This window comes from Abramis brama (assembly GCF_963993115.1).
Source record: "Abramis brama genome assembly, chromosome: 21".
Classification (NCBI taxonomy): Eukaryota; Metazoa; Chordata; class Actinopteri; order Cypriniformes; family Leuciscidae; genus Abramis; species Abramis brama.
The window spans coordinates 15,453,508-15,477,961 of record NC_139983.1 but is presented as its reverse complement, the minus strand read 5'-3'; the positions used below and the strand labels follow the sequence as shown (position 1 = coordinate 15,477,961).

The following is a 24,454-nucleotide window of genomic DNA, read 5'->3' as shown; positions in this document are numbered from 1 at the left end:
AATATGCTCGTACAAACCACAAACTTTTGAACGGTAGCATATGTATATATATTTTATATTTTAATATATATAAATTAAATATAATTGTAAAGTATACATTTATTAAAAGTTGTAAAATATTTTTTGCAAATATAACATAAATTATAAAACTCACGTCTAAATATTACGTAACTTTTTTTTGGATTTGTGTAAATCAAAGTAAAGTAGAGTTGTGTAAAACCATCAATTCCAAGAATCTTACAGTATGTTTTCTCTAATGTGGTCTTGTGGTCATTTATATGAAGACCTCAGAGGTAATAATTCAAAACTATCACACTTGTAATCTAGCAGCCACTGGATTACCGAAATAATTTAATTCTGAAGCGAGTCAGGAAATGTCAAAAATTGCAAAGTGAGAAAAAGAAACAAAAGACCTTAACAATACATTTAGTCATTGTAATTTAATTTCCTTAGTAAAACAACTCCCGAACTGATGAAGCCCACAGTGTACTTTGATTCAAAAGTAGGTCTTAAAAACAGTATGACTACAGGCAGCAAAATCCAAATTGTAGCCTATTAGAACACATACATTGAATTACTTTCTTAAATGCCAGTGTTTATAATATCAAGAAAAAAAAGATTGATCCTTTGCTTTTTTTAAACAACAAGAAAAAAAGAAAAAAAGGTTATGATAAAAAGAAATATCCCTGGATTTTGATGTCATAAAAGGCTTGTGCTGAACATGGGAGAACATACGAACTCACAAGACCAAAGCAACAGAAGCCACAAAACAGAACATAGAGTGTACAGTTCAGCACCTTTAAAGCTTCATAAACCAGCCGATTCGGTGATTACATCCCACATGCTTTGCTGGGAACCACAAAATGATATAAATATACTCATCAGTAGTATGTGCACTGAGAGCATGCACATCAAGCATGTGCAAATGAGAGGCATCTGGAGCTGCCATTGATGATTAAAGTACACTTCTACAACAATAAAAGATATGAAGCACGAATAATAAATAAATATGTACATTAGAGAAACACATACAACATAAATTGAAAAGCGTTAAGACTTTGGAAATCACAAGACGATGAACTTCAGTCAATACTGAGGGAAGCTTATAAAACTAGAGTAAACTCTCTTGATAGAGAGCAATATTATTAGTTATTCATGGCATCCTACCGCATGACTTGTGCTGCAACTTTGGCGATAATGCATATAATCAGCATCCAAGTTTTCTCAGAAGTGAAAATTTGATAAATATGCAGGTTTCTACCTAATCTTCCCTCAGACATAACCAACATCGCCCTCCGCGATTTGTATCTTGATGAAAAAATAAATATCCCGGTAACACAAGAAAAACGACAGCCAGATTGAAGCAAGACACCGGAGCTGGCCGCAAGTCAAAATCTGTGGAAAAAACAACATCTCGAGAGCCAGGTTGTGGAGCTTTTGGAGTTTGATTAAGGTAACCCAGTGAATGTACTGACAATCCAATAAGAAGAACCTGTAATTCCTTTCATAGGTCAAGATCCTCGGAATTATGGGTTCGCTGAATGTCTGTTCTCACTTACTTGGAGGGAAAAAAATGGTCTGAATGGTTTTTGTACACAAAAATGGGTTTGAGGGCTGCAGTGACATATGGCTTCAGTGTGGCTGGCCTGAAAAACCGAAGTATTTATTTCTCTAAACGAATGCCACAATGAGTTAAAAACAGACACAAAACCTCACATCAAAATGATACTGAGGTGCATTTCTTTTTCTAAAAGCATCAGTGTGTGTTGTAGTTGTTCAGAGTTTTAAAATAAAGATGATATACCTAAGTTTAAAAAAGGTTATATTTATTAAGTGGTTCACTGCCTCCTTTCGAAGAGCAGAAGATGAGCAGTGCACATTTGGTTCAGATAGGAAGCACGTCACTCTTCGTTCTCCTCGTATGTGGTCTCGTCAAAGGGCCGGTCCAATGAGGGGAGAACTTTGTGCCGTGAATACTTCAGCTGCAGCAGATCTCCTACTTCACTGATCACATCCAGCGCCTGAAAACAATCAACATGCCCCATTACTTTCATGGTTACACGTGTAAGTCATAACATGCTAATGCTGAGAAATGGCTGCCACCTACCATGCAGTACTTTAAAAGTTTGTTATAATATAGTTGTGGAGATGCTAGTTGCATTATTTCTAGTTCAAGTTACTACGGAACATCATAAAAGGCAATTATTAAGGAAACCTGTTCATTTTCAAAGAAATATAAGACAATACGTAATAGGGCGGATCAACATTTTCTATATTCACGGTACATTCACAATGATTAACTGAGCAACTCTGTGAAAACTAAAATGATTTTAAAGTGCTTTTTAGATTAATTTGTCTTGTTACACAAATATGAGAGCATTTTACACATTAAAAAGGTCTCTGATTTAAACTTCTGTTGCAAAAAACGCATTAGGTGGGTTTGATTCAGGATAAACTTTCAATGAACTGATTCAAAACTTTGATTCAATGATTCATTTGCATCTTTAAAACTGTTTATAAAAGCCTCTGCTTGACATGCGTCACATATTGCCAATGTTGGGGAAAGTTACTTTTAAAAGTAATGCATTACAATTTTGTGTTACTCCCTAAAAAGTAACTTATTGTGTTAGTTACTTTTTATGGAAAGTAACGTGTTACGTTATTTTTGCGTTACTTTTCTCATCTGGGAAAATGGGCTTGTTTGGTTTTTTAATAACAAAATAACAATATTTCTATTTTTGGCAAATGTAAAGGCCCTTTCACACCAAAAGTGTGAATTCAAATATTGAATAAGCCTCAAGCTGAAGGAAATGCAAATTCACGTGGGTAACGTAGAGGGCGCAGCTCAAACAAACCTTTCAGCTGTGCTGCCATTCTGGATTACAGAAGAATAAGATGCAGGAGAAGAAAGGTCAACACTCTTACTTTAGCAATAAAAACACAAATATGAGGTTTATCTTAAGTCATTTTTGCGGCTGAACTGGATCATCGAAGGTAAACAGCAAAGACATTGGGTAATAAAGTGAGTTTAAATACATAAAGTATATTTGTGTAATTTAACATTTAATTGTTATAGGTTTGTGTAATATTCTGAGTTTGCTTTTCACTGTTTTTATTCATTTTGAGAAATACTGAATGTTTTTGTGCAAGTGAGATGAGTAAATGCATGTTCACATTAGCCTAGAACTACAATAACCATCATGTTCACACAGTGCACACAACGCCTCTGCACCTTACTCCCGATTTCTCTCAACATCCATCCATCAAGTCACCAATATGTGAGACGGATGACCACGACCGATAGTGAGGTTCCATTCATGCAGAAGGGAGGAAATGGAACCGTCACCAATCTGATGAACCAATGTTCGATGTAGGCGAGATGGTCCTCACTGCAGAACATGAAATCCAGGGGGAGGAGTTGGATCCAGATCCAACTCCTCCCACCTTACATATACCTAAACCTACCCATCTCCACCCCCTGATCCCTAAACCCACCCCTAAACCTACCAATCTCCACCCCTTATATCTGGATCCAACTCCGCCCCCTGGATCTCGTGTACCGCAGTGAGGTGCTACTGATGTAGGCGACCGGGTGGACTCCAACCATTAGGAGCGTGTCTTTCAGTACGGCAGGCAACAGCGCAGACTAAGTAATCTGATTACTTAGCGTTACCCCAACACTGTATATTACAGCAAAAAATTTGGTGGATATTAATTAAACAAATGAATACTAATATTTAGAATTTTTAATTGAAATATTCTTCTGTGTTCTTTTAGTCAAAAACTGTGTACATATTTTTTTTTAATCTAGTTTACTAATTTTAGTTTTTACAATATTTTAATACTTGCATTAAAAATGTTAAAATACTTGCCAAAAATGTCTGTTTGCTTGAAATAATGGTTCCTCTAATAAAAAAGTAGAAAATATAAGATAAAAGAATAAAGGACAAATACATAAATCAAGATATATACTAAATATCACCAAAAGGCTAAAAATATTTTATCACAATTTTTCCATTAAAAATGCCCATCCCTAAAACCTTCAAACTTTTGTTATGCACTTCATACAATCTTAGTTATTCAGCAATGGAAGAAATGCAAGAAAACATGTCAGAAGGACACTTAAAAATGTGTTGACGTGATAACCGGTCACATCAAAGTACACAGTGTTTTCTTAAGCTCGGGGAAGGGGGCCGACGGCCTGTGTGCTTTTCACCATAGTTAAATCAAAGTGTCCTTGGGGAGGCAGATTAAGATGCTCTTTGATCTCCTGCCAGTGCAGACCCCTGTGGCAGGCGCTGCTTATGTAAACGGCCTCAGTCGAGACCTGCATTAATTTATAGCACAGGACAGTTTGAGGAGGAGCCTGGAATTCTTTCGACAGTGATTATTTTCAAACATAAAGGGTGTATCAAGTTTGAGATACTACATTTCAGAAGATTGATGGACAGGGGTTTGAACTTGACATACAGAGTCTACAGACTCTTCTGGTCTAATTCCTGTTGAAAGTCATCCTTTCATCCATCTTTTTTGAAATGCAAAGCGCATTTCAACCAAACTCACCGAATGGGGCTCTGTACTTCGACTTTAACATCAGTATGTCATCAAAAGCTCATAGTTTTTTCCATTAAGTCAACATATTCCATTGTAAACACCAAAATTTATGGCATGAGAAACAAAGGCCAGTAAAAAAGGGTACAATGCTGCTTTGAAGTAAACTAAATTATTGGATGTATTCACTGTGGCGAGAAAATGAGTAGTTACCCTGTCCAGCATTTCCTTGGAGTGGGCCGCAGAGATACAGAAGCGGGCTCTGGACTCTATGATCGGCGTGGCTGGGAAGCCCACCACCACTACTCCAATGTTTCTCTTCAACATCTCCCGACCAAACGCCCTGGAAACACACACACGGCCTCATCAATTTTCAAGAAGTTCTTTCCAAACTAAGCTTTCCCCTGTTTTTGTTCTATTATGAGGAACTATTATGAATCGATTACGGGTGTAATACATATACATTTGGATTCATTTAGACAGTTATAGACCTGAAATCTCGAAATTTGTCATCAATAATATTACTTTAAAGAGATAGTTCACCCACACATTTCTGTCATTAATTACTCATTCTCACGTCATTTTAAACCAGTAGACTGTTAAAAAACATATTTTTGGAAATTTTTGGAAGATAAATATTAGATGAAAAATATAAATAAATAAAAACTTAAATTAGAAAATTTGTCTTGGAAACCTACTTGAAATAAATAAAGTTGAAGTACTAAAATGACTAAAACTGAAATAAAAATTAAAGCTAAATAGAAATACAGAATGAATAAAACTGACAAAAGCACATTACAAAATTACTAAAATTAAAATGAAAACCAAAAAGTATAAAAATAAAAGCCAACTCAAAATATTAATAAATACTATAATAGTATATAAAATAACATTGAAACTCAAAGGATGAATGCCTAAAAGGATGAACACCATACACTATAGAAGTCTTTGGAAGACCGAGGAACAGACTGAAATTCAAATAATTTACTTTTAATAATACTTCACTTTTGGCTTGTTCATCACACAAAGCTATCAAGAGGCTTTAAAAGACTTGGAATACAGTGCATACGTTTTATAAGTTGTATAGTATATTTTATGACCTTTTTAAAAGCTATGTAATATGTACTGGCAGTTGGAAATTATTAAAAATTTCTCCTTTTGGGTTCCTTTGAACAAAATACCAACATATGGGTTTGGAACGGCATGAGTGTGAAGAATTGTTTTGTGAACTATTCCTTTAATAGTATGTAGAATTATACTGAGAGATTGGAGAAAGACTGAGAGGAAAAGACTGACCCGATTTTGGCGGGCATGTAGAGCATCATGGGTACCACAGGTGAGTCATTGTTGCCATAGATGATGAATCCCATCTCCCGCAGTCTCCTACGGAAATAGACTGTGTTTTCAGCCAACCGCTGGATACGAGAACGGCCTGAAATCAAGAAACGCACCCAAAACATAGAGAAAAAAAGCAAGTGAGATTCTGTCATCTGGCACTCCACATCTTTTTCCACAGCCTTTCATGCGATCAGACAATTAAAATTCACCAAGCCACACAACTCATTACTTCAGATACTAGGAAAGTCGACCACCTGAGCTATAAACTTTATACTTAAGCCTCCACGATCTTTAGATCTGAAACTGTTCAAGAATTTTTTTTTTTTAAAACCTGCTGATTTTATACCACATTTTAACTTTCCCCCATGATATCAAGGCACATGCTCTTTGCACACAGAAAAAGTATCAGATGTTTACTATCTATGTTTCCAAAGTGATTTTTTATCACAATTCAGATCCATCAAAACTTGATGTATAATGCCAGAAAGATTTAAATCAGCTAGCTGAACAGGTTACAAGAGTCTGCATTGCGTGATCGGTGCGGAAGAACACAGTAATGAGAATTATGCTGCAAGCAATCTTCCGCAATGGTTCCAATAATCCTGACAAAAAGAGGAAAATAGCGTCTTGATTTTTTAACAGCTCCCACTTCAAGTGGGACGTGTTCCCTGGGGGAGGATTGCTTAGTGATCCACATCAATGGAGCTCTTAAAACACTTAGTCCATCGCAGTGTTCTGAGAGCCATGCTAAAAAGGTCTTACGTTTCTGAAAGCCTTGGTTCTGCTTCGTCAAACATTCCACGCGTGCTAAAAGCTTGAACAGAGGAATTTCCTGCTCTCTGACAATGTCTCACCCCAGTTTCATCCTGATTCCTGACGCCAAAAATCTAGCAATTGTCATTCTTGCCGTGCCTGTAGAGTGACACAACTACAAGGTTGCTGTCAAGACTTAACATTCAGTCTGGCCTTGTAAAATTCTGCTTTTTAGTGGGTTTGCAAAACAAGGGTCATAAAGGAAAAAAACGGTTGAACAATTGGGCCTGGTCTATAATATGACAGGGCTATTGAGGATCTATCTGATGAGCCCTTGTTAAAGGAGACTTGACCGACTGTGAAACTGGACTCCTTCCTCAATCCCCCAATGTAAATTGGCCAGTGACAGATAAAGCAAGGTTCCACGAGTCATGACCAGGTCAGACGCTCTGTGGTAAGGAAATTAAGCCTGGCCAATAGTGTTAAACACACCAATTTCGTTCCCGGTGATTTTTTCAAAATATCTTCTTTTGTGTTTCACAGATAGTTAATTTAATTAATATCATATTTTCATTCATATCAATATTTCTGCAGTTCCGGTTTAAATTAAACACATATTCAACGAATAAAAACATACAGCACTGTTCAAAAGTTTAGGGTCAGTTGCTTTCTGTAAGAGTTTAAACAGAAAGGATGTGTTAAACCGATCAAAAGTTGCAGTAAATACATTTATAAAGTCAACAGATTTCAAAGAATGCTGGTTTTTTAATTTTCTGTTAAAAAAAAAATCCAAAAAAGTACCAGTTTCTACAAAAAATATTAAGCAGCACAACTGTTTTTAACACTGATAATAAGGAATGTTAAGAAATACATATTAGAATGATTTCTGAAGGATCATGTTTGATCACCAATTTGAGTAATGATGAACTAATCCTTTAAGATATTTTAAAAATGTAATCAAATATTCAAAACGAAACAAAATAAAACAATATTTTAAATGAAATTTATATTTTTTGTTTCTTAACAGTGTAAGTAGTAAGAAGTAGCTGAATCAGGAACCTGATGAGAATAAAAATCAACCGGGGTTGGAGACATAACAATCAGGAAGACAAGAGTTAAATCGTGGCTATTATGCTTGACAGCCCTAACAACTGAGGATCCTGTGGAGGTTCTTATGAATGGCTAAAGAGAATTGATCAGCTACGCAAACAGCTCAGGTGAACAACTCTATGAAAATGAGCATCTGAAAGCAATAGCCATTAATGGAAGTTCAAGCTGCCCAACATTGGTCCATTGAGATAGCAAGCAAGGGCCGTAGGGCGTTGGGGGAGGGCGAGTGCACCGAGGTGGAGCACGAGTCTCCAAAGTAAATCTTTCTGGGGTACCTTTTCAACAGCTAGTTTCACAACGCACACCCCCGCTAACTTCTTCCAGACCAAGAGCTGGAGGATCTGAAGCGAAAGAGGCAGCGAAAGGGACCAAAAGAGCTTCCAGATGTGGGGACTGTTTCCCTTTTTTGAAACGCCAGTTCCTTCTCACTTCCTTTTCATCTGAAGGGAGGAGATAAGTAAAAGCACCAGTATGGAGTTGAGAGGCGGCTGACGTGCCGAAAGCCTCCTCGCCCCTTACGAGGACCTCTCAGGAGAAGGGCAACAGGAAGCACAGCAGATCCTTCCAGGCTCAAATCTGTGGCCTCAATCATTCATGGGTCTATGATGGTGCTCACTAGCTAGCAGCTGTCCCCGATCCCGATGGTGCCATCCAAGTCAGCGGAAAGTGAATGGGGATTTTACACCAGTTTACAGGTTGATTCTTTTCACAGCCATCCACATTCACTCAAGTTATTATATTCATAAAATACTATTATTTGCTTTACATGCAGGATTTCAATTACAATGTTGCAAAATTTAATGTCCAACAACAAATTGTCAACATTATTTGTGCCTATTTGTACCTTTCTTTCTGCTGCACTGCGTTTGATGCGCAAAAGGATGTGCCTTTTTGCAAAAATGAAATTGAATTTTTAACATCTGCAGGGGGAAACCCCCTGTCAAGTACATTCATCAGCACACGCACCTGACAGAGCAACTGCCTCCATTTTTCAAATGTGTTTATCCATAGAAATGCATTTTTCGCTACTTTAAAGAGACGATACACTTGGTATACTTAGTACAAAAGAACCATGTTTTTTCTTCGTGTAAAGAACATTTTAATAATCTAAAGAACCCTTTTCCACTAGAAAGAAACGTTTGTGGAATGGAGAAGTTCCATGGATGTTAAAGGTTCTTTGTGGACTCATCGATACCAATAAACCTTAATTTGTAAGAGTGTACTGACAGAGTTTATGTGTGTGCCGTGCAAAGACCCTATAATAAATTGATAATGAAGTCAATTATTTGCATTATTCAATTAGATGTTGGAGGTTGGATGCTGGTAGGTCTGTTGGTCTGAAATACTTGCACAACAATGGAAGTGTCAAAGAAACAGAAGCACATCATAACATCTGGAATAACAATCCATTACCCTGCTCTAAGGGGGGTGTGGGTAAACACATTCTTACACCTAAAACATGTGTATCTGCCCTCTCTCGCAGAGCAAGTCAACACCTCAAGACAAAGGTGAATGTCCAGTGTTTGTCGAGTCCGCCTGTGTGTACAGAGAAGTAATCAGGCTTAACAATGAGATCAGGTATGCCAGTCAACACACCACGGCAAGATAAAAATGCCAACTTGGGTAACTACTGTGATTTACGAGGCAGAATCTTCCGAATTCTCTCTTTGAGCTCATTTTCTCCTGAGAACAAACAAGGCAATGCATATTTCTCAACTGCATATGTTTGTGTGGGGACGCCAGGAGTTTTGGATGGTTTGAAAGCCAGATCTGATCGAAAGAAAATTGGATTTCCCCTCAGGCCAGGGACACGTCGGACTGTGAAACCACTAGACTGTGAAAGCATCTGCATCTGTATTCAGAAACAATAAATTAATTGAAAATTTAGGCCAGCCCAGGACAAACTGCCTCATTAAAACAAGCAAAAAAAAAAAAAAATTAATTAACTTGTTTTCTAGTAAAAATATTTAAAAATCGTTAAAACAAGATCAAATTATTTGAGAAGCAACGATGCATAAGATTTTAAGACTTGTTTTCATTATCTTGAAAATAAGTGTTTTTCTCTCTTACTGCACTGACATTCACTTGTTTTTAAAAAGTTTATACTTAAAAACAAGTGGGAGAAAAATCAATTAGATAAAATACAATTACATTAAGATTTAGACAGCATATCTTTTATTTCCAAAGTCTTAATATTGTACACAGTGTTGCTTCACAGCTAAACTGATCTTCTTTTAAAGATTATTAGATATTTTAACTGGAAAATAAGACAATAATCCTTGAGAATAGGATTTTTGCATTGTGCATGGAGGAAAGGACAAATGCAAATGAATAACTAGAACAAATGAACAGCAACTCTATATAACAGTCATCCTGATGATGAAATCACCACATTGACTAAAATCAGAGTGAACAGAGAACCTCCAAGTATGACATCCAAAACAAACTGGGCACATGAATTAAGTAGGTGTCAAATTGTCTTCAAGAACTATTGAAACTATTTAATATTGCATAAGCTATAAAACTGTGATTGGAATCTTTGTTTTATTAGTAAAAGGGGAATTAAATGGCATGTTATGAAAGAATCTAAATTGGCAGCCTGGCAGTAAATGAGTGCTGGAGGCAATTTGTTCACACTGAAGTCACTTGTCAGATCAATACAGTGCTGCAGGCTTCAAATCAAACATGACTGCCACTGACTTATGGGTAAAACAGAACAGAACAAGTGCGGCAGGAGTGGGCCACAGAATGAAAGGACCATAGAAAGAGGGAACGAAAAGGTTTCAGTTCCCATGAGGATACACAGGATGTCTCCCAGTTGACCTTTGCTTGATTAGTTTTCTTTGTGCATCAACCCCCAACAAACACTCCGATTGTTTGGGTCTCCCTTTGTTCTCACTCTGGCATGCTCCAATATCAGTTCATCTACAATAAATGTCATCAGTTAATCGGTAACCTGTTATTACTGTGTGCACCTAAAAAGCCCCAATTGCATTCAAATAATATTGCAATTCTTTGAACTTCTGGATAAATCTTGAATTTATGAATAGAAGGGTGTATAAAGAATGTAAAAAGAATGATTGGTTTTCTGTTCCAAATGAATAACACTAAAATAAATAACACATATAAATAATTATATAAAGAAAACACCTTACTAATGCCAGAAAGAACAGAACAATCTCATAAATCAACAGTCTAGAGTTCTTCGCATCAATGTGGGATGCTGGTGAAAGTCAGGAGGTCCATCAGGAGGTGAATGAGAAGAGAAAAGTCACTGGGAGACAGCAAGATATTCTCAGGAGACATCTTCAAGGATGATGGGAACAATAAGTATTTGCGGGGAGATGAAAATAGCCCTCAGCTAGGCAAAGTTATACTCATATTAGTCATATTGAGCACTTCGAGCCTGTTTGTTGTCGCTGCTGACGTTGATTGAGTGACAGAGAGGAAAAGAGGCAGTTTGGTGGGTCTAACCATAGGGCCAGATCACACTAGTTACATGGGTAATTGTTAACACATTTCTGAGGTTTAAACTTTGAGCTAAATATTTTACCTGGACGGAGTTTGTGTACAGCTGTTGAACTAATCAGTCTCATTTTATGAGCGCTGGGAAATTGTATGAAGAAAAATCTCACATCGACAGATCTCCCCCCCCCCTCCTCGTCTCACTTCAAAGTGATCCTCGAGAAACACTTATTTCAATTTCTGGGCCAAGTTTATCCAGAGCGCACAGAGCAAACAAACCTAAAGATTGTATTTTCACAGTGAAATAAAACAGTCGATAAAGCAAAGACAAGAACAATGGAGTTGACAAAGTAAAGGGATGCTTTTCAGTCAATGATGTGCAGATGTACTATATATGAGAACAGGAAATTGCATAAGGAAGAGGACAGGGTATGTGTTTACTAAACGACTGATTGCTAGACGGAAAAAAAAGCATATCGGTGATTGAAGGCTGGGCTGATTTTGCTAAGCCTATAACACCTTCATCTTGTGAACAGAACAAATGACTCATGATCTGTAGTGATACAACATTCATGCGATGTCATATCTGGCATTTTGATTTGTATCTGTGCCACATGAATTAACTGTTGTAATATGCAAGTTATAGCATGGCACATTAGTAAAAAAAAAATATATATATTCTACCAGGTAAATAAATGTACACATATAAATGACCATCCATAGCACATCCATGCAAGCTGGTTATCTATTTTTTGGTCAATCCTGCCACCTTGTGGAGCACCCAACAACACGGTTGACAAATATTATATACAGAACTTCAAAAGATGACCCAAAAATGAAAAGTCTGTCATTATATACTTAATCCAATGTCCAAACCTGTGTGATTGTATTTATTTATTTTTTTCTAAACTTAAATTTCAGTCTGTTTCTCACATAAAGCTATCTTCATGTGGACCACTTTTATGTAACTTTAAAGCTAGAAAGCTTCAATTCACATTCATTAACATTAATATGGTAAAAAAGAGGCCATTATTGTACTCAATTTCTACCGTAGTGTTCCATGGAAGAAATAAAATCATATGGGTTTGGAATGGCATCAGGGTGAGTAAATAATGACAGTATTTATTTTTGGATGCCTCAGATTCTTAAAAGAAAGCATGACCAAAGTTAAGAAAAATTAGTAAAGCTCACCTATTGTCATTCCATCCTCTCCCATAATGCACTTCATAGAAGTGATGATTTGCTCCAAGACAGGAGGCGACATGGAGGTGGCGTAAATTGCACTGTGAGAGTGAGCTCGCAGGTAGTCTATCAAATCCTAAAGGATGAACAGACGTTTCTGTTAGGGTGTGGCTGTAATGAGGCGCATGACAAATGAGTAGAAAACGAAAACAGTCTTTAATAATAAATTCAACAAGGAACACACAGGCGAATCACAGGAATAAACTAGAAACAGAACCACGATAAACATAGACGACACCGAACAAAGACCTGAGGGAAACTAAGGACTTAAATATGTGCAGGGCTAATCAACGGAATAAAGAACAGGTGTGTAACTAATAAGTAACCAATTAGGGACACAAGCGGACAGATCAAAACTAAGGGCCCATTTACCCAACACCATTTTTAATTAAAAATTGAAAACTTTTTATGCGTTTTGGCCGTTAATTTACTTGACAACAGAGTTTTGGGGGCCTGAAAATTGAAAACGATAACGTAATCGTCTCCATGTAAACTACAAAAACGGTGATGTCATGCGCATGCGTATTACATGTTCAGTCTATAGGTGCGTAGTGTTTCTTTACAAAGTGACATCGCCAACTACTGCCCTGGCAGTATAATACAGTGTTTTTAGACGTTTTCGTGGATCCGTGTGAACGGGGATCATTTTGACGACGTTGTCGTCTGTACAAGAAACATTTTTAGTACATCATTGACGTGTAAACATACCCAAAAATATAATGAAACCAAACAACCCTTACAGTTTCAAAATGCCTAAATATTTTTTAGGCTTTGTATATACTGTAAGTTAACTGTAACTGTGAGGTTTACAAAAGAAGCCACAATCTTCTGAACGGTTGTGTATATATGCTAAACCTTTTTAATATATAAAATACAAAGAGAGTATATATACAAGTTGTTGTTTGGGCTTCTGCTATTGGTCAGAAATTGCTTGCAATTACAAATTGTCACTTGAACTTCATACCTTCCTCCCTCCTATGTATCCACCAGATGCACCGAAGCTCTTTGTGAAGGTGCCCATCATGATGTCTACATCTTTGGGGTCCAGTCCAAAATACTCCACCACCCCTCGACCACTCGGTCCTAATGCCCCAATACTATGAGCCTCATCCAGGTAGAGGTACGCCTTGTACTTCTTTTTCAGGGCTATAACTTCTGGCAGTCGTATGATGGAGCCCTCCATACTAAGTAAAGGACCGGTTAGAGTAGATTAAACTTTGTAATGTGTGGCAATTCATTCGATGGTTAAACTGTAAAAACCGCAGTATGTAGTGTTCATGTGATAACATGTTTCATACCTGAGAAAACCACAGGAGTACAGAATTGCACATTTTGATGAATGAGATGAATTCCAAGAAAGTGAGAGTGTTTAATCACCTGTAGATGCCCTCAACAAGAATGAGGATTTTCTTCCAGGGTCGATGTGTTCTGGGCTGGCCATGAACGATAGCATCTCTGAGCAACTTCTCAAGGCTCTGCATATCTGGTGCGAAACAAATAAAATAAGCAGTTAATAGTTGCAATTTAATGATTACTACACTACAGTTCTTCTGTAAGGTTTTTTTTTACTGTTTTTGAAAGTAGTATCTTATGCTCAACCAGGCTGCATTTATTTGATCAAAAATACAGTACAAACAGTAATGTTGCAAAATACTATTACAATTTAAAAGAACTGTTCTTTTATTAATACATTTCAAAATGTAATTAATTATTGTGATAAGAAGCTGAATTTTTAGCATCATTACTCCAGTCTTCAGTCACATGATCCTTCAGAAATCATTCTAATATGCTGATTTGATGCTCAAGAAATATTTCTTATTATTATCAATGTTAAACACAGTTGTGCTGCTTAATATTTTTGTAGAACTGTATACCTGTTTCAGGATTCTTTGATGAACAGAAAGCAAAAACAACATTTATTTAAAATAATTTCTAACAATGTTAGTCTTTACTACCATTTTTGATCAATTTAACTCTGTGTGTGTGTATACATACACACATACATGCCTGATAAAAATGTTAATATTAAAGAAAAATGTTAGGCGGACTTAGAGGCTTTTGTACCTGAAGTCTTCATATATATAATAATTCTGTCAAATCGATGAATCGATTCTAAAATAAGTTTGTGTGTGTAATAAAATATGTGTGTGAATAAATAAATAAATAAATATATACACGTGCGTGTGTGTGTGTGTGTGTGTGTGTGTGTGTGTGTGTAAATGTACAATAACAAATAAAGATTAAATGGCAGGATAATGGTGACATAAGCAACTGATAGAGTGGGTTTCATTCATTGGTCATGAGAACTATGTGGTTTTCTGGGGCGATAGTGTATTAAAATGTTGCCTGTGTTCTTGGTCATAATTTAAGAAACCACAGCACATAGATAAGATTCATTAGAAACTGTCAGTGAGAGAACTGCTCTGAGCACTTTAGTAATAAGTGATCAGAGTGCTGCTGAAGTTTCCCCAAGCCTCTACAATCTGACTCCTGAAGGGTTTCAAGGGTCATTACATACACACCTCAAGTTACTTTATCAGTTTAGAAGCTCATTTCTTAATCACTGACAGACAGTTATCTGTCCAAATTGCCAAATTTATTTAAAATAACACAGCTAAACTGCGATTGAGAGCTGACCTTTCCAGTGATAACATTTGTATTCATAGTCTGGACATTAACCAAATTGGCATTCAGAAAGAATTCCGAAAACCATCCAGACTACAAATAAGGAACGTCATTAAACTTTACGACCTTCAAGATTTGAACATGGGTCAAGGTCTGTTAATCTTCCACTCAAGCAGATGCAGCGTCGTGGGTTGGGGTTTGTGTGCATTGGAGCTCCACCAAAAGTTAATTCTTTACCTTGTGCTGTTAACAGCTGTGAACACTGAGTGAGGGTGTGTGTGTGTGTGTGTGTGTGTAGATATCATAAGATAAGAGATGTGCCTGTGAGTGTAAACTCACTATTGTGCTTAAAGACCCGGATGGTGGAGCCGGACAGCCGGGCTCCCAGTACCAGAGAGGCATGGTTCAACTCGTCACTTAGAATCAGACATCCCTACAAACAAGATAAACTGTGTTAGGTCACTGTAAGAAAATGGTCATTGAGTAGATACTTACTTTGTAGTAATATTATATAAATACTGTACATACTAGGGATGGGCATCTCCATACCTAAGGCCGATACGATACGCATCTTGATGCATAGCCAACGATACGATAAATTAAAGATACATATAAGCAGCTACCGATGCGATGCGATACGATTCACTACTATTACGATGCGGTGCGATACGATTTCGATGCGATTCAGCGCGATGCGATTCAATGTAATATGATGCTATGCAATTATAGATAGTTAACTTTTATTTATTTTAAAATAAATATCAGACATACAGCAAATCATAAAGTAGCTTAAGTGCCTGACTTTCACAAACAAAAGATTTGGTTTTCACAAAAAAAAATATTTTTTTTTTTTCAGCTGAAAGAAGATGCTGTTTTAACAAACAATAATAAAAAATAAACGTTCATAACTGTATTCAAATGCAAATATATATAGTCTCTTATTTTCACCAAGGCTGCATTTATATAATCAAAAATATAGAAAGACTATTATATAGTCTTAAATCATTTATTATATAGAAAATAAATGTTTTTATTTATTGAATTGAATTTATTTATGATTTAACTTCTATTAACTAATTCAAATCAATATATGGTGTAACGACCCTTTGCATTTAAAATGGCTTTTGTCCAGGTACACTTGTGCATAGTTTTTCAGGTAGCTTTGCAGGTTTCTTCAAGCATCTTGGAGACGTTCCCGCAGTTCTTCTGGATTTAGTTTGTCTCAGTTTTTTCTGTTTATTCATGTAATCACAGACGGACTCGATGATGGTGAGATCAGATCATACCGGCTGTTGTCAGACTCCTTGTGCATACACAAATCTCACTGGATTATTACAATTAATGGCAAAAAGAATGTTTGGAAATGTAAACTGATATTTCCTACTGACACACTACAGCAAAAGATATAAATAACTGACTTAAAACCATTTTTTTACTGTCACTTTTGGTCAATTTAATGCATCCTTGCTGAATGAAAGTATTAATTTCTTTCCAAAAATATATATATTTTGAACTATAGTGTATATATTAAATTTTCCCCCAGAGCACACATGATGATGTTTACCTTCTGCTCCTCCCTTTCTCTGGCTATGTGGTATTTTTCTATTTTCCCCTCCCTCATGAAATCATGAAATCTGCTGCTCATGAAACATTTCTTATTATTATCAATGTTAAAAAGTTATGCTGCTTAATATTTTTGTGGAAATCGTGATATTTTTTTTTTAAAATTCAGAATTATTTGATGAATGGTAAATTCAAAAGAACAGCATTTATTTGAAATAGAAATCTTTTGTAACAATGCGAGTCTTTACAAATCACTTTTAATCACCTTGCTCAATAAAAGCTCATTTCTTTCAAAATTACTGACCACACATTTTTGAACAGTAGTGTATATAAAAATATCTTTTTTTATTAAATTATTTTTGAAATTAGCTTTTGAACTTATGTGACTTAAAGCCTTTAAAAACTATTTCTGTTGCTTCTTTTGTCTTGTTGTTTCAGTGACATGTTGAAATTGTTGAATGGTGTTTCAGTGCTAAATCACTAGACCTCTCCTGGCCTGTAACAGGAAGTGAGGTTGGGAAATCTTTCTGGTTCACTTGCAGCTAAGCACGTTTCCTGTGGTCATTTTGTGCTTTCCATTGTGTGAGCTACACAAACTGTTTGAGTTGGAACCGTTGGTCTATCTGTACTATTACAGTGATCTCCTCCCACTGCACTAGTGATAAAACGTTACATACACAATTAAACCAACAAAGGAAAACATTCACACTAGAAGTGCATGTATCATTTAAACAAGCACTGACAGGTCAAGATGGGATCCGCCTGTGCTGACACTCCTACAATTTTTATGAGTTGCCTGGATAGATGATCACAGCAATAGATACTGTAGGAAGAGAGGAGTTGGCAAACCGGAAAATAGAGAGTGAGGAAAGTAAACAGTCTAGAGCTTCAAACCTTGCCAGCTATCGCAGGAATGTTCATAGAATTGGTTGCAAAGCCCATGGCGAAAGCCATAGCCGACTCCACTCCCAGGAATGACGCCACTAGTTTCTCCAACTCTTCATGCCTGTCGAGGTTGCCTATGAAAATCACACAAATAAATCAGCTAATGCAAGCAAACACTCATTTGTTATAAACAGTAGCTAGAGAACAAGCACCTGTGTATATTTCGAAAGCAAAGTCATCCTAGTAAGCTCCTACATAACACTATATAATAACTAACTAGATTTAAAGTAGGCATGAAATAAAAAATTCAACCTATTTTCTAAATATGTGATGATCTCTCTGGGAACAATTCTTCCATGTATGTTTCATATTGACCTTGTAATTTCTTTATCAAAATGTCAAAACTGGATCTTACAGTGAAAACTACAGACTTTCTCTCTGTTGATGTATGCAGAACTTTAATCATTTGGTCAGCTTAAAACAGCGACTGCAAGCTCGCATTTAGTCATTCTGCCTCCATCCGGTGAACAGAACCAGGTCTATGACTCCGCCCTACCTTTTTTCGATAATCCGTTATACTTAGACGTACGCCACAATACAGAAGAAAAGATCGGTCGCTACTTCAGTTTCATTGCGACTTTAACTTTATTAAGAACATTTTAAAGGGGACCTATTATGCCCCTTTTTACAAGATTTAATATTAGTCTCAGGTATCCCCATAAAGTGTCTGTGAAGTTTCAGCTCAAAAAACCCTACAGATCATTTATTATACCATGTTGAAAAGGCCAATTTTTGGATGGGGAAAAAAAGTGCTGTTTTTGTGTCTTTTTTAAATGCAAATGAGCTGCTGCTTCCCGCCCCATTTCCAGAATAGGGCTGAGCCTTTACAGCTCTGATTCAGATAACTACATTAAAGTCCACATGAAATCAAAATTGACCATATTTACTTTGTTTGCCTAAATTGATCGTTTTGTGGTGAACAATTTATCCATGCAAGTCAATCCACACAAAAAAATGTTTTGGCTTCGTAATCTTTAATCAAAATCTGAAAATGTCCCTCCCCTCTGCATTGGAGGACCTTCCCTGATGACGTAGGTTTGAGGACTTGGGTTGGGAAACGCTTAACCACTCCCCTCAAACCGTTAGTCTGTTATGAGCGAGAGATGGAGAGGAGGAGCGCTAGAGTAAAACCCTGCCCTCTGTTCAATATTCCTTTTCACTGGGAAATACGTCACAACACTGGAGAAAAGTCGTTTGCAACTTCCGGTTCACGCGGACTTTAAATATTTTTCACATATTTTACATTATTACAGCACCTCTCTCCCCAGTCTGGCTCGAACATGCAGATTTCGATGAAGCCCCTCCTTCTGAAATACAAAATGTGCTGTGATTGGTTAGCTGGCCCATTGTTTTGCGATTGGCACTGCTTAGCGCATGTTCGGGAAATGTCACGCCCCTCCATAACTGCGAGTTCTTCTCTAGTGTAAATATTAAAGATAGCGTCAATTTAAAACCAATTCAAGCCTGATTCAGACCCTGACAATGTTAACAAAAGGGAGGACTGTGCTGAACAGATTTCATGCACAGATTTCACAGGACGTTTCAGAGTGGTATGTTTTTTGTCTTTTTTTTCCCATACATTATAGATACGATATTATCCACCATTTATTCATATTTGTTGGAAAATATGGTATTACAAACAGTAATCGATCACAAAACCATGGCTAATTTTCCTATGGAGCGGTGAACAATCTTACAAAAGCAAAAGCTTACAAAAGCAACAGAAAACAATCTGTTCTCCATAAAATGTGCAGCGCACAGATAAACGTTGGGGTTATGTTTAGGAACAGTGTTTAAATTAAATTAACCACTCTAAGTTCGTAAGCCTTAGAAAAGTTCAAACAAATGAGTTTTGGAAACGTTGTGGAAAAAACTGTCTCTCTGACACAGCGACAACACCGTCTTCTCTAATGAAGCTCAACCAGACCTCGTCCCCTTTTTTTGTGTATTCTGTGGGTGGAGATTATTTAAATGAGTAACATTAGGACTTCAGAAGATCTGGAAAAATTGTGTTGTAGTCAAAATGAGTTGTTTCGTTGTAGTTCTTGAAAAGTGAATTCTGTTAAATAAAATATCTCCCTTTGGAGTGGACTTTTGAGCGTTGTAACCTTGCAGATCTTTTTTATGCTCAAACAGCAACATTACACACTAACTCAAGTTGAAAAAGTGGAGACGCATAATAGGACCCCTTTAAGAAATCAGGAGAATCAATATGACTGTCAACGAAAATACTGGTGTTCAGCCGTATATGTATGAACCGGAGTCGGACACTGATGAAGGAGAGACTCCAGAAGCATCAACTTTGAGAATGAACCAGGAAGTTTCCGAATGGTTATTTGAGCAATTTAATTAGTTGTTGTAGAGTTTTTTCAGCCATTTTGTAGCGATGGATGAGCAACACACACACACACATATACAAACATGTTGAACATGTTGCAACATGTTCACTTATTAATTGTTGTACAGGTGCTCATGTGGCAAATGTGACAGGATGCCTACCGAACAAGAACATACATGCTGCATGGAGATAGAAGAGGTATTATTTTCATTATAGTTGTAATTTCTGTAAACAAATTTCATTTATGAAATACCATTGCCTAATGCATTTTTAATATAATGAAGGTTAGAAGACGGATAAAAACAGCTTGAAGTGAAGTGAAGTGATAAGCACGGCACTGAAGTTAAAAGAAGTTAGACATTTTTTACATTTACATTTAATCATTTAGCAGACGCTTTTATCCAAAGCGACTTACAAATGATGAGAGGAATAGAAGCAGTTAAACTAACAATAGGACAACAATATGTAAGTGCTATGACTTTTTCTTTTTTTAAATAGATATAGAAGAGAACAGAAGAGAAAATAAATTGTTAGTATTAATGGATCAAGTGTTGCCGAAAAAGATGCGTCTTCAAAATGTATGTTTTTTTAAACATAAAGACACATTCTGTATAAATGGCCCCTTAGTCCTCCAGTGTGTTTTGGGTGGATTTTAGGTGGTTGCTTACTGGCCAAAGATTTGACCAATTTGCTTACTGGCCAATGAAATTGAGATTTCATTAATGTCAGTAAAGCAATGGTATGTCATGATGTGTCTATTTAATGCTTAAGGGTTTATGCAAGCACCAATATAAAATGCCCAGTAAGGGCATTTATGTCCCAATATTTCCTAAAAAAGTAACCAACCAACTCACCCATTTCCTGTCTGGTGCTGGCCACGCCCACCCCAAATTTCACCGTCACATCTCCAGCAGCTGTGGCACAGGAGCCTGTGTTCTCTGCAAAGCCCAGATAATTATACGAGCCCAGGTTTATCACATTCTTCACCACTCGCCCAGTGTATCTGAAAGAGCACAATACAACTGCGTTAAGATTTCTTTTGAGAAAACGCTAGTCCTTGACAACCCTAGACTGGATTGTAAGTTTCATTTGACCTCAGTTACCTCATATTTCAGATTATACTTTAAAAGTAGCCTTACTTTCGAAAGTTTATTGTACATGGGCTTGTAAGTGACCTTGATATTAGCATCATTAGATTAATACAGCTCTCATCTTGGGAGGTAAAACAGTCAAGACGTGTTTTTTGTGTGGGTGGGTGTGTGTGTGTGTGTTCAGGTTCAAGACAGCCTCCTTACTCAAAGGTCCAGTTGTAATCATTGGAACTCCGCTCAACAAGGTCAAACTTGGCCCCAGGAACACTGCAAATGGGCCTGTTCCAGCTGTCCCGAATCCTCATGTATAAATTCCTTGTGTAGAAATTCTCAAAGTCTTGATAAAGTGGAACAAAGTCCTTGGGGAGGGAGGTAACAGAAACAGTTATTTACTTGACATTTTTGTTTCACCAACAGAAAACAATTCCTTACATTTTGGTGACTAAGTTGTCATGTATTCAATATTTTAGGAAGAACAACATCCATTAAAAGCACGTAGCAAAACAAAGTGCAACCTTTCAGTGCCCTAAAGTACTTTACAGTAACGGTAAACTGCACAATATCCTTCCTCTGACAAAATGACCTCTTCCTCTCAAACGTACACCAATAAATTAAGTAAAAAAAAAAAATTGTAGTCACAGTAAATTACTCTCAAAATATTTTCTGGCATATTCATTTTCAAAGTAATCATTTAAGATATAATAATATTTTTTATGATTGTAATTTAATCTTTAACAATTTTCCTTCTATCATGAAACATAAAATAAACAACTTGGTTGATAATAAAAAGTTTTAATCTTACATTATTAAAATTACTGTCCAAAAGTTTGGGGTCGGTAATCAAAAATATAGTCAAAATAATATTGTGAAATAATATTACAATTTAAAAAAACAACATATATTTATAAAATATATTTTAAAATGCAATTCCTGTTTCAGCATCATTACTCCAGTCTTCAGTGTCACATGATCCTTCAGAAATCATTCTAATATGATTTACTGCTCAATAAACATTTATTAAGTTTTTATTGTCACTTGTGACTTTTGATCAATTTAATGCATCTATGCTGAATGAAATAATGAATTTCTTTTAAAAAAAACAACAACATTTGAACAGCAGTGTATATATTAGCTTTTTTCCACCGAGCACACATGACAATGTTTACCTTCTGCTCCTCCCTTTCTCTGGCTATGTGGCATTTTTCTATTTTCCACTCCCTCATGAAATCCCGCAGATATCCAAAGATCGTGAGGATGCCGTAGCCCATGTACGTGAGCACAGCAACCAGCATGGGAGTTTCCTCGAAGGACTCGATGAACGGCCTGCTGTAAAGTTCTCCATTGCACGCAGCATGGTAAACCTGTAAAGCAAAACCCATCAAAACACTGTAGTCATGGTACCATCACATTGTAACTACTGATTAAGTTGTGTAAATTGCCTGTGCAATGCAAACGTTTGCAGAACAACAGATCCCTTTTGATTCATTTAACAGTTTAGTACAGAAACAGCGGCATGCATTTGTAAGATTGCAAGCTTTATTAATGGAAAATCTGCAAAAGTCAGATTAACTTAAAGTTTCAAAATTTGATCTCCCATTGTCAAGAACTCTGTTACTCATGGTGACCAAATGATCACATACAAGTTTTGGACCAAACAGGCCAAGCAGTTCATTCAAAACCCTGTGATTTGCAGGCACATGTGACTAGTCATGCCCCACTAACAAATACCACGGAGTCTAGCAACATCGACATCCACGTGAGCCGCCGCCAGCTCCAAGACAGCAGCACAACTTTGTATTCAACCGCAAGGCTGAAAGTGGTGTCCAGGAAAAAGTGAGCGATAACAGACTTACAAAGGTTAGATCTGTGTGATATACCTTTAAAGGCTGTTGCTGAAACATTACAATGCAGAGTGAATCAGAGCAAAAGTCAAAAGACTTTATAAGACAGTTTTAGTTGGCTAAACAAGGGAGATGTGACAATAACAAAGTAGGGAATATCTTGGAATAGATTAAGCTGACCGATCTCCCACTCAAAACACTTACAAGAGGCACATGACGGAAATTCCTAGAGCTTTAACTTGAATCATGAGATGCTTCCAAACACTGGTATGCCACCAAGATCCTGACTTGCCTTCCTCAGTGCATTTGGCTATTTAGCTATTAGATCCATCAATTGATTTATTATCAATAAACTTAAAAGAAACACAAAATACAGATGTAAAAAATTATAAAAATAAGATTTGCATATTAATATGTATATATAATATATGCATGTTACTAAAACCCACAATATATTTAATGCAAGGACTAGCCTAATCAAATATAGAAGCAGGACTTTTTGATAAATCTATAGATCTATTTTCTACAAACCTATATGAAACATAAATGGAAATATTCACAAAAACTACATACACATTATAATTCTAAAGTATATTACTAAAACCTACGGTGTTATCATGGAGACACATTTTATCCAGGGAATAATTCTCTGGTTTATATATAAAAAAAAAGTCCCTGAAGTTTTAGGCGCAAAAAAGACAACAATATCTTGGCTTGTCTCTCTCAGTGCATTTGACTTACAAATGCAAAGACAGCATGAGGTTGCATTTTAACTATCTGGTTCAACAGTTTTCACTTCTGGCAGTAATATGACATAGATCATCATGTTTCAGATGTTAAGATGCCCAGGGCTCATAAAAAAGGTGTTATGAGGAGAAAGTCTACATCTCATCTGGCTGTCAAACTTTACTTTTCCACATGTGATCATGTCATAAACAGTGAAACTGCACGCCATGCACTAACTGAACACTACCAAGGAAGCCACGGTATTGAGAAGAGCTGTTGTGTTGCCATGCATCATCATTATCAGCAACAAAATGCACTTGTAGATATGAAATATTAGACATGCATGATTCGAAGCTCTCGATGCATGATGTGGCCTCACCTTCTCCTGCTTTTGATACTGATGATGGTGATGATGGTTCTTCACCATGCCATTTCTTCCTGGTTTCACACCATTCGCTGCATGACAATCCTCTTTTTTATTCCCCGCGCTCTCAGTCATACTTATCCAAGACTAAACACATACGATCAAATGCATGAAAACGGGAGATGGAAATGTGTCGGTGATCAGGGAGACGCGCGTCCCCGCTACGCTACCCCGAGACCCACAAGAGGGAAACCTGAAATTCCACCCTCCGCATACCGGAAATCAACACCCCGTTAGTCGCGCCAGCCAATCAGAACGCGGAGTTGAGATATTGGGCGTGGTTTGTATTGCAAAGGGCGTGTCCCTCCAGGAACGAACTTGAGTAACCTCTGTGTGTTTCACCTGTGTCCCTGCATAACTCAAATACTTGTATGATGCTTGCGGAACTTGCTATAAAATGTGAACAATCTTATATATTATGTTTGGACTCGGCAAACACGCG

General features: G+C 36.8%; 1 protein-coding gene across 1 annotated transcript; it reads right to left on the bottom strand.

Moving 5' to 3' along the window:
• Nucleotides 1–421: 421 nt before the first annotated feature.
• Nucleotides 422–24,236, bottom strand: sptlc2a (serine palmitoyltransferase, long chain base subunit 2a). The gene is made up of 12 exons (XM_084097010.1): nucleotides 23,968–24,236; nucleotides 22,188–22,382; nucleotides 21,226–21,380; nucleotides 20,785–20,933; nucleotides 17,542–17,666; nucleotides 15,424–15,517; nucleotides 13,837–13,942; nucleotides 13,424–13,643; nucleotides 12,409–12,535; nucleotides 5,848–5,983; nucleotides 4,765–4,894; nucleotides 422–2,021 (listed from the first exon to the last, which is right to left on the bottom strand). Exons 1-12 carry the CDS (start codon nucleotides 24,085–24,087, stop codon nucleotides 1,902–1,904), a joined length of 1,677 nt encoding a protein of 558 aa, XP_083953136.1. The 5' UTR covers nucleotides 24,088–24,236; the 3' UTR covers nucleotides 422–1,901.
• Nucleotides 24,237–24,454: the final 218 nt, after the last annotated feature.